At 40.8% G+C, this 11,554-nt stretch overlaps 2 protein-coding genes across 2 annotated transcripts; one reads left to right on the forward strand and one right to left on the reverse strand.

Moving 5' to 3' along the window:
- The first annotated feature begins 1,377 nt into the window (after positions 1 to 1,377).
- LOC130934238 (putative F-box protein At1g67623) lies at positions 1,378 to 1,944 on the forward strand. The gene has a single exon (XM_057863826.1). The coding sequence runs from the start codon at positions 1,378 to 1,380 to the stop codon at positions 1,942 to 1,944; it is 567 nt and encodes a 188-aa protein (XP_057719809.1).
- A 4,070-nt stretch (positions 1,945 to 6,014) lies between these two features.
- LOC130934239 (uncharacterized) lies at positions 6,015 to 6,359 on the reverse strand. The gene has a single exon (XM_057863827.1). The coding sequence runs from the start codon at positions 6,357 to 6,359 to the stop codon at positions 6,015 to 6,017; it is 345 nt and encodes a 114-aa protein (XP_057719810.1).
- Positions 6,360 to 11,554: the final 5,195 nt, after the last annotated feature.

Raw genomic sequence — 11,554 nt, forward strand, 5'->3', positions numbered from 1 at the left:
ATTTATGAACGCGTGCCTGACAACCACCTCCGTTCTACCTTAGATTAAATGAGTATCTCTTGGATTCCTTAATCAGAGTCTTCGTGGTATAAGCTAGAATCCATTGGCAGCATTCTTGAGAATCCGGAAAGTTTAAACCTTATCTGTGGTATTCCAAGTATGATTCAGGGATTGAATGATTGTGACGAGCTTCAAACTCACAAGGGTTGGGCGTAGTGACAGATGCAAAAGGATCAATGGATCCTACTCCAGCATGAGTGAGAATCGACAGATGATTAGCCGTGCGGTGACAGCGCACCTGGACCATTTTCACTGAGAGGACGGATGGTAGCCATTGACAACAGTGATCCACCAACACACAGCTTGCCATATGAGGAACCTTGTGTGCGTGAAGAAGAAGACAGGGGGAAAGTAGAGATTCAAAACACAAAGCATCTCCAAAACTCTAACATATTCTCCATTACTGCATAACAAGTACTATTTAATCCATGCTTTTTATTTACTACCAATTAAAAATGAGATTTATTATTATCCTGACTAAGAGTTACAAGATAACCATAGCTTGCTTCAAGCTGACAATCTTTGTGGGATTTGACCCTTACTCATGTAAGGTATTACTTGGACGACCCAGTGCACTTGCTGGTTAGTGGTACGAGTTGTGAAAAGTGTGATTTACAATTTTGTGCACCAGCAGACACTGGCAGGGGGTTGAAATGTATGAGAATGTACTGGCTGCTGGAAAAATCGAATCGTGCAGAGAACTCTTCAGGCAGTTGTTTGTAAATCCGCTGATTGGGGTGCACCCGTCGGATCCAGGAAAGCCCATCGTCTGCCGGTCAAGCGTTTGCCCGACCCGCGGGACCATGTGTGCCACCAACGATTCGTCGAGTGTGTCGTGCGTCCACTGCCTTGCCGAGTTTGAGGTGTTGCATTTCTTTATTCTGTTTACTTTCAGATGAAGCTTCGTTGTAACCAAAGTTGAATGTATTTCATTGCTAATGATTCGTGCGGTTGAGTTTAGTGGCTTTGTAAATTCCTGCTTTCGTATGTTTACTTTCACGCGGACCCTATGGTCAGGACTCAGGAGTAGGGGTGCAGGGACTCTAGGTTCACGAATAGTGGTGTACTTGCACCAACAAAGAACAAATAAATAACATTTATCTTATTCACCACTCTTAAGGCTCCATTAAATTACTTCATTCTTGAGAATATTAGCCCCACCTAGAAAATGGGCATCCAGTTAAATACGAAAGATGCTTCTTTCATCAATATAATTATTATTATACTATCTGAACGCATCGATAAACGAAAACATCTAGGGAAACGTATGCGGTACTGAACCACAACCCACTAACCCCCTCCCCCCCATGGCAGTATATGAAAAGGCAAAAAGCCACAAGATCAGTTACAAACTCATCTATCCTCTTCATAATCTCCAATAATCCCTCGACGAAGTTCTTGCAAATGACCGAAATTTTCGAGAAGGACACTAAGAAAGTGGACATATCCGTTCAGCACGAATGCCCGCTGAATCTCCTTCCTCGCAAAATTTGGTCGATTATTGCCACCATGGTTGCATCGAATTCGATTCAGGATCTGTTCAACATGCAGGCGACGTGTAAGGTTTTCCTCGGTGCGGCGAGATCAGACACTGTATACAAGCATGCGACGATGTCTTATGAATCGTTAGCGCGCTTTTTACTTAACCTCGACGGGCCTGAAAGGAGATTCCTTGATCGCTGTGTGGAAGTGGGAAATGTGGATGCTATAGTCCGACAAGGGTTCGCGGAATATCTCCGGTTTGGTCACAGTGACAAAGGCATTGAACTGCTTCCTAGGGCCTCAACGGAGGGCAGCGTCGAAGCAGGTTACCTATTTTCCATGTTGCTAATGTTTGATCACGAAGACGAGGATGACATGGTTAGGGGCGTTCAAATGATTTAGGGTTTTCGTATTTCTAGGCAGCTCGAGAGCTACACCAATTTCTTGATGGACGTTTGCAAAGATACTACGGTGATCTTAAATGAATTGTTTGCACGCATCTGAACGACCGTGACTGTTTACCACTCAGGCCAATCCTCCCCAGACTGTACTGTTGAGCGATTTGTCCAGTGCGTCGTGTGTGCAATGCTGGCCGAATACGAGGTGCCGAAGTTCTTGGGGACTTATTATGTTTAAGTAGTTTTCTAAACCCCGATGATGGAGGTGTTTAAGGAGTTTTTATTGTGTAATTGCAGTAAATGTATGTTTTATTATATAACATGAGAGAGAACTAATTTGAATTTTGTTTCGATCAATGGCTTCGCATTCTTTGTTCGTCCAAGCAATCTATTTTGAAAGATGTATTTCCTATAATTTCATATAATAATAGGATATAAAAAAACGACACTATGTCTGCATTCCTTTGTTTTATTATGTAGTGTCTAGAAAACGTACGAGGCACTGAATCATTTAAACAAATAAAAGATATCATAACAGCACAAAACGTATCGTTGGTGGTCGTGTGTCGTCTTTATACTTTCCAAAATCCCTGGCCTATGTTGCTTGCAAATGGCTGGAGGTTCCATGAAGAACGGAAGGAAAAGGAAGGTAGCCAAGAAGGTCGGAGATAAAGAGACCGTCTCCGTTGAGTACGAATGTCCGCTGAATCTTCTTCCTCGCGATATATGGTTCAAGATTGCCATGAGGGTTGCGTTGTATTCGATTAAGGATTTGTTCAACATGCAGGTGAGTTGCAAGGTGTTTCTGGGTGCAGCGAGGTTCGACGCTATTTACAAGGAGGCGTCGATGATGGAGTTGCCGATTGCGTCCTTTTTAGACAATTATGGCCTACCTAAACACAGGTTCATAGAACGATGCGCTGAGGCAGGAAATCCGGGTACCAAACTCCGGGCGGGGATGACTTAATTCAGTTTGTTTGGTGACTGCGTTGGTGTAACTAGGGATGAGCTGGAAGGCTGTTACATGTGTGCGATGTTGCTACTGTCTATTGCCAATGAAGACGAAGAGCTCATGCGAAAGGGACTTAAATTTTTTGAGATTGTATGTGCTTCTGGGGTGCTCGGAAGGTGCAGAGGTGTCTTCAGTCACTTATTTGCGGGTCCGGGGTTGGAACTTAAGCCGTTGTATACTAGACTACCCGAGGTTTGTCGGTCCACCAGTTGCCGCACCAGATGCACCATAGGTGATGTGGAAGATTTGTCCCGGGTCTCGTGTGTGCAGTGTTTGGCCGATTACGAGGTTCGGGTGTTCCTGGAGTTGTTTGCATTCGAATAAAAATTGTCTATCTTGGGGTTTGTGTTTCCGAAGTTTGTTAAGTTTAAGCATGGTTATCCTCATACTAAATTAGATATATTTTTATTCTGTTTCTGTCTTCGTGCGTGGGTAGATCTTAGTTAGTTTGACTTGGTTAAGCTTGATGGTGTAAATTGGTTTAGAGGTTTTCCCTCACCTGGATGCTCAGAAGTGGAAGTGGATAGGTAGAGGTGTACTGTCACGCGAACCCCACGTTCAGGAGTAAGCGTGTACTTCAAGTCGAATTAGGTTCAGAAGCAGGTGTGCAGGGATACCAGGGTCAGGAGTAGGGGTGAACTACACCAACTTAGATAGAAAGAAAAAAGTTTTGTTCTGTCAAATCAACATTTTAAATTGAATGCAATTAACCGCAAATAAAAAATTTATCATTTAATTCGATAATTTAATTTGATGTGATCATTCACGGTTTTTAATCGGTTTAAGATTCCATAATCTACACAATACGACATGTATTTAATTATTTTATCTGATGCTTTCCAATATTAACTATTATCGATGAGCTCCATTAAAATTGCAAACAACAAAAACGTCATTCACATTTCCCATTTCCAATTTCCCATTTCTCATTTCCCATTTTCGGATATCGAGGCAAACTGGAAAATGAAAACGAGACTGCCCACCACTGTTTCGCAGAAGGAAGCCACTTCTAATTGTACGTATAAATAATTTTGGGTCTAAGTACATATATTAAATGTACTAATTATCCGGTATTATCCATAATGTTGGGCAACAAAACGATTGACGCGCTAAGCTGTAATAATTAACTAATGTCAGTGTATAATATATTATGTAAATTTTTCTGGCCGATACTAATGTTGCGTGTTATACCGTTAGTGTCCTTTTTATTTTACCTTGATCGGCCGGAGAAGAGTTTCATCGATCACTGCGTTGAAGCAGAAAATACGGATCCTATACTCCGACAGGGGTTGACGGAGTATTTCTGGATTGCCCACCGTGGCATTGGGATGGAACTGCTGTCTAGGGCCTGGACAGAGGGAAGCGTCGAAGCAGGTTACCTGTCTGCCATGTTGCTACCGTGTGATCACGAGAACGAAGAAAAATGCAAAGGGGTGTTGAAATGTTAGAGTCTATCCATACTTCCAAGGAGACGTCGAAAGGTGCAGGGAGTTCTTCGCGGACATTTTCTGGGAGTGATCGGTTGACGAGGTCAGGGTTTTCCTGGAGATTTAGATTTTAGTGAAAGTGGTTTTTTATTAACTCTCGTCAATCTGCCCCCCGAATGAACTGTTGTGGGGTTAGCTTTATGCAATCTGCCAAAATAGTATCTAGCAACTGGCGACTTGTTAAGAATCTATTTCTTAGTTGAAAAAAATGGCAGTTTGATCCAATAAATTAACATAATTAACTCACATTGTTGTTCACGCATTACTACATAGCTTCATCCGAAAATAGAAAGAAAAAAAACTCAAATGCTGCGGAAATTAGATATAATTAAGAAAACCGAGTTTTACGTAGGGATTACAGAACATCAAAAGAACAGCTAAAGAAACACAGCAAATAAAGATTTGGAAGATAGATGCCGTAGGTCATATAGCCCCGACATCGTCTCCATTCTGCTCGGCGGTTTCCTGATAGTTAGAGCCGTGTGCCGTTGCCGGAGCTTGACCATACAATTGGCGGACCAATAACCCTAGCTTGATCTCCACAGCCTCGAGCCTGCCTTTCATTTCACGCCACGGTGCCATCTGTTGCTGTTCCCTTTGATGAAGATCGGCAATTTCTGCTTTCAACACGTTTGCTTTGTCTTCGAGTTCGCGAATGGTGGTTTGATGCTGTTCCATCTCCGTGTGCAACTTCCTTTCCAACCGGCGGCCTTGATCCAGTTGATGCTTCTTTATACTCGCTCTGACTTTCGTGGTGATTGCCTCTATTCCTTGCTTCGTCTTGTGTCCTATGAAGACTATCCTCAAAAATCTCATCCTCCGTTGGAGGGTGTCGATAAGATCTGCGGTCGGAGGTTCCTTGAGGTCGCCGAGACTAATGGCGTGGTCGTTGAGAGATTCGTGCGACGTTTTCTCGGATGAAGACTGGGAGGTCTTCTAGACGACGAAGGCCCTTAAAGCAATGATTTTTCTCCCGGCAGAGAGGTTAGAGATAAAGGTAAGGATTATAGGAACTGACGAATGGTTATGACTTGTGACGGACTTGTGCATTGATATACATTAATCAAAATCAAAATTTAAGTTATGAATAAATAAACTAATACATTTTAATGTGGTTAATTAATGTACGTATGCTATTCCTTGAAAATGAAGATAATAATGGACCTGGTGGTTTTATCAATAAACGAAGAAAAAGCTTGGGGAAATGTGTGCTGCATCGCTTATGCAAATTCGCAATAAATGCAAATCTTGGTAATGTGACGTTAGAGTAGATAAGAAGGGCTAAAGGTCTAGGACTGCTATGAATAAGGTGGTAGATGGGACTTACGTTGATTTTATAAAAAAATGATTACTTGGCTAGGCAATGGAGAGTCACCGAATGTGAGGTCAGTAACGGAAAACAATTGTATTTTCCACAAGTAAATTTTTAATACGAAACAGAAAACAAATAAATAAAAATGATGGCAAAACGAGTCAAACAGTGCCAAAACGAGTCAAACAGTTGCAAAAATCATTACATAATACATATATTAGATAGGATAACCAAAAAAATATTGAGAACCTAATCCTATCCTATCAGTCAAAGAGGTGGACAAACAGGATCAACTCATAATCTGCTCGACAATGCATGCACGGAATATGAGCAGCACCTCCATCACCGTCGTTTACGTCCCACCCTCTTCCATAGCGTTGATGGCGGTAAATAGCACCCATGTTTCCACGGCTTGGACATGCATGCGAAGAATAGACTAAATTTTCTGCGTTTAGCATTGGCAGGCAACGCAGGTGTGTCCACGTCTCCTGGATAACGCCGCGGAACACCAATTTGCAGATTGTTAGGGCACCGGCCGCCTCAAGCCCACGAAAAGCTTGTAAGCCCTTGTTTTTTGACTCGAAGTCATCACGTAGCTTTAGCATCATCGACACTGTGTACTGGGCTTCCGAATGGCCCTAGGCTGTGACAACATGCATGGTTTCCATCCCTGCAAAACGACACCCAACGAGGAAAAAGTCAGACACAGCAGATCGAAATAGAACTTCCAGGTGCCCGCTCTGCCTGCATCTTGCTAAGAAGTTTCTTCTCGGCTGGTGCATGGGACTCACACTCCACCATCGTTGGTCCCAACTTGGAATATTGGTGCATCGGTAAACAAAATCCTTCTCCCCTGCATTGCGTTCAGCGGTGCACGACATCCTGAGACTACACAAGTCCCTGACGAACTGTGCTGTGGTCCTTCCGGCAATTAAGGTCCAAACATCGTGGGGAAGGTTGGCCGGGCCTGTCAGACGATACATCTCCTCTCTTTGTATTGAACGCCTGAGACGATAGATGAATGGGCGGTTATGTGTAAGTAGTGGACAACACAAAGGCTCCAAGCAGTTATCTCAATGGCTGTTGTTTACGGTGTCTTTATAGTCACCCGGTGCCGTGTGCGATGGTATCCCATCGGTTGTGTACCGTGCCTCTACACCTACTCAGCCACACTCACGTTGATTAGGGAGCGTGCCGATTCAGTTTCCCATCGGCTCACACACGGCTTCCTTAGCAAACACGTCCCTTGTATTCAGATTTTTTTTATTTTGATTTTTTTTTCAACTTTTCGGTCAATAACTTCCTTTATCACTTCTGTTTTTTCCATTTCGTCGCTTGGGGATTCCCAATTTCTTTTTTTGCTCTTTATGTTTTGTAGTATCCGAATTTAATGCTACTATTTAAATTTATTCTTTTAATCATATTAATTTACATTGTTTAGACATTGTTCAAAAATCTTATTGGTTACCTATACTTTTCCTATATCTATATATAATAAGTATCAGTTTAACCAAAGAATAGTTCATCTGTTAATAGACTAGATAATCGCTGGATAATATAAATCGCTGACAAATATTTACATCATGGATATATAAAGAACAAAGCATTCATTACACGATATGTCAATACTAAACCTAATATTATACGTCAATACTAAACCGAAATATTATACATCAATACTAAACCTAATATGCATGACAATCCTAAACCTTAGGTATGTGAACGTATCATTCCACCTCGTAGTCGGCGCGACAGCGAATGCACCGGATATGGTTGACGCCTCCGACACCAGGGACGGAGTCCCGCTCTGCCGCCCTTTGGCTATAGTCATAGAGAAGACCAATGTGGCCTCAGGTCAAGCATCTGGTCGAGTCACAGACCGTATGTTCTTCGAAAATAGAAGGATGTGGGAAGGAGGGAAGAAAATTTTCGAAAATTCATTTAAAAGATTTTGAAAACATTTTGAAAATTTGATTGATAATTTTCGAAAATTAAAAGTGAAAAAGAAATCAAGTGATTTTTGAAAAAGATTTTGAAATTAGAAATTAAAAAGATTTGATTGAAAACTATTTTGAAAAGGATGTGGTTAAAAAGATTTGATTGAAAAGTTATGGTTTTAAAAAGATGTGATTGAGAAGATATGATTTGAAAACAATTTTAAAAGATATGATTTGAAAACAATTTGAAAAGATATGATTTTAAAAATTAATGACTTGCCTAACAAGAAAAGATATGATTCAGACATTAAACCTTTCTCAACAGAAAAGGTAACAATCTTGAAATTTTGAATCAAATCATTAATTGTTAGTAAGTATCTTTGAAAAAGGAAAGAAATTAATTTTGAAAACATTTGATTGAAAAGATATGATTTGAAAAAGATTTGATTTTGGAAAACTTTGAAAACTTGAAAAAAAATTGATTTTGAAAACAGAATCTTCCCCCTAGCACCATCCTGGCGTTAAACGCCCAGAATGGTATACATTCTGGCGTTTAACGCCCAAAATGCTACCTTTTTGGGCGTTAAACGCCCAACCAGGTACCCTGGCTGGCGTTTAAACGCCAGTCTGCCTTTTTCACTGGGCATTTTTGAATGCTCAGCTTTTTCTGTATAATTCCTCTGCAGTATGTTCTGAATCTTCAATTCTTTGTATCATTGACTTGAAAAGACACAAATTAAAAATATTTTTGGATTTTTAATAATCAAAATGCAAAAGGAATCAATTAACAATGCATGCAAGACACCAAACTTAGCAGTTTGTATACTACTGACACTAACAATATGAGAATGCATATGAGACACACAAAATGCTTCAAGTCAATAGAATTCAAAGATTAGAACACAAAAATCATCAAGAATTACTTGAGGATCCTTAAGACACATGAATGAATGCATGCAATTGACACCAAACTTAAGATGAGACACTAGACTTAAGCATGAAACATCAAATATTTTTGGTTTTTTATGATTTTACAAATTTTTTTGTGTTTTTCGAAAATTAAGTGGGAAAAGGTATCAAAATCCTTGATGAGAATTCCAGGAATCAGTGCAATGCTAGTCTAAGACTCCGGTCCAGGAATTAGACATGGCGTCACAGCCAGCCAAGCTCTCAAAGAAAGCTTCGGTCCAAAACACTAGACATGACCAAAGGTCAGCCAAATCTTAGCAGATCACTGCTCCAAGAGCAAAATTGATGAGAATCAACAAGCTCTTGTGGTGATAAGTTGAAACCTCGGTCCAATCAGATTAGACATGGCTTCTCAGCCAGCCAGATTTCAACAAATCATCATGAAACTCTAGAATTCATCTTCAAGAATTTCAAAAAAAATAAATACCTAATCTAAGCAACAAGATGAACCGTCAGTTGTCCAAACTAGAACAATCCCAGGCATTGTTACCAAAAGCTTGCTCAAAACTTGAACAATCCCCGGCAACGGCGCCAAAAACTTGGTGCGCGAACTTGTGAACAATACTTTTCACAACTCTCATAATCCCTGGTCATGAACTCCAAAAACTTGGTGGTTCAATTCCATGGCATTACACAACTTCGCACAACTAACCAGCAAGTGCACTGGGTCGTCCAAGTAATACCTTACGTGAGTAAGGGTCGATCCCACGGAGATTGTTAGCATTGAAGCAAGCTATGGTCATCTTGTAAATCTTAGTCAGGCAAACTCAAATGTATATGATGATGAACGAAAATAACAAAGAAGATAAAGATAGTGATACTTATGTATATCATTGGTGTAAGAGCTTCAGACAAGTGTATGAAGATGCCTTCCCTTCCGTCTCTCTGCTTTCCTAATGCCTTCATCCAATCCTTTCTTACTCCTTTCCATGGCAAGCTCGTGTAGGGTTTCACTGTTGTCAGCAGCTACCTCCCATCCGCGCAGTGAAAGCTAATGCACGCACTCTGTCACAGTGCTGCCAATCACCGGTTTGGTTCCCTCCCCTACCGGAATAGAATCACTCTTTTGCGTCTGTCACTAACGCCCAGTAGGTTACAGGTTTGAAGCACGTCACAGTCATTCAATCATTGAATCCTACTCAGAATACCACAGACAAGGTTAGACCTTCCGAATTCTCTTGAATGCTGCCATCAGGTCCTGCCTATACCACGAAGACTCTGACCTCACGGAATGGTTGGCTCGTTTGTCAGGCGAGCACTCGGTTGTCAGGCGATCAACCATGCATCGTGCAATCAGGAATCCAAGAGATATTCACTAAGCCTCAGATGCTTGTAGAACAAGAATGGTTGTCAGTCACCTTGTTCATGGGTGAGAATGGTGATGGGCGTCAATCATCACCTTCATCATGTTGAAGAACAAGTGATATCTTGGACAAAGAACAAGCGGAATTGAATGGAAGAACAATAGTAATTGCATTAATACTCGAGGTACAGCAGAGCTCCACACCTTAATCTATGGTGTGTAGAAACTCCACCGTTGAAAATACATAAGAACAAGGTCTAGGCATGGCCGAATGGCCAGCCTCCCAAAGGTCTAAGATAGCATAAAACAAAGATAGCTACCCAAAAATCCTCCCTATACAATAGTAAAAGGTCCTACTTATAGAAAACTAGTACATAGATGAGTAAATGACATAAAAATCCACTTCCGGGCCCACTTGGTGTGTGCTTGGGCTGAGCAATGAAGCAATTTCGTGTAGAGACTCTCCTTGGAGTTAAACGCCAGCTTTAGTGCCAGTTTGGGCGTTTAACTCCCAATTAGGTGCCAGTTCCGGCGTTTAACGCTGGAATTTCTTGAGGTGACTTTGAACGCCGGTTTGGGCCATCAAATCTTGGGCAAAGTATGGACTATTATATATTGCTGGAAAGCCCAGGATGTCTACTTTCCAACGCCATTAAGAGCGCGCCAATTGGGCTTCTGTAGCTCCAGAAAATTCACTTCGAGTGCAGGGAGGTCAGAATCCAACAGCATCTGCAGTCCTTTTGAGTCTCTGGATCAGATTTTTGCTCAGGTCCCTCAATTTCAGCCAGAAAATACCTGAAATCACAGAAAAACACACAAACTCATAGTAAAGTCCAGAAAAGTGAATTTTAACTAAAAACTAATAAAAATATACTAAAAACTAACTAGATTATACTAAAAATATACTAAAAACAATGCCAAAAAGTATACAAATTATCCGCTCATCACAACACCAAACTTAAATTGTTGCTTGTCCCCAAGCAACTTAAGATCAAATAAGATAAAAGAAGAGAATATGCAATGAACTCCAAAAACATCTATGAAGATCAGTATTAATTAGATGAGCGGGGCTTTTATCTTTTTGCTTCTGAATAGTTTTGGCATCTCACTCTATCCCTTGTAATTCAGAATGATTGGCTTCTTTAGGAACTCAGAATCCAGATAGTGTTAATGATTCTCCTAGTAAAGTATGATGATTCTTGAACATAGCTATTTCTTGAGTCTTGGCCGTGGCCCAAAGCACTCTGCCTTCCAGTATTACCACCGGATACATACATGCCACAGACACATAATTGGGTGAACCTTTTCAGATTGTGACTCAGCTTTGCTAAAGTCCCCAATTAGAGGTGTCCAGGGTTCTTAAGCACACTCTTATTGCCTTGGATCACAACTTTATTTCTTTCTTTTTCTTTCTTTTTTTTTTTCGATTTTTTTTTTCGTTTGCTTTTTCTCTCTTTTTTTCTGCTTTTTCTTGCTTCAAGAATCATTTTTAATGATTTTTCAGATCCTCAGTAACATGTCTCCTTTTTCATCATTCTTTCAAGAGCCAACATTCATGAACCACAAATTCAAAAGACATATGCACTGTTCAAGC

Source organism: Arachis stenosperma, chromosome 6 (genome assembly GCF_014773155.1).
Source record: "Arachis stenosperma cultivar V10309 chromosome 6, arast.V10309.gnm1.PFL2, whole genome shotgun sequence".
In the NCBI taxonomy this organism is placed as follows: domain Eukaryota; kingdom Viridiplantae; phylum Streptophyta; class Magnoliopsida; order Fabales; family Fabaceae; genus Arachis; species Arachis stenosperma.

Excerpts from the sequence above, each read along its gene's own strand:
- LOC130934238 (XM_057863826.1), top strand. The coding sequence starts at position 1,378 with ATGAAAAGGCAAAAAGCCACAAGATCAGTTACAAACTCATCTATCCTC.
- LOC130934239 (XM_057863827.1), bottom strand. The coding sequence starts at position 6,359 with ATGATGCTAAAGCTACGTGATGACTTCGAGTCAAAAAACAAGGGCTTA.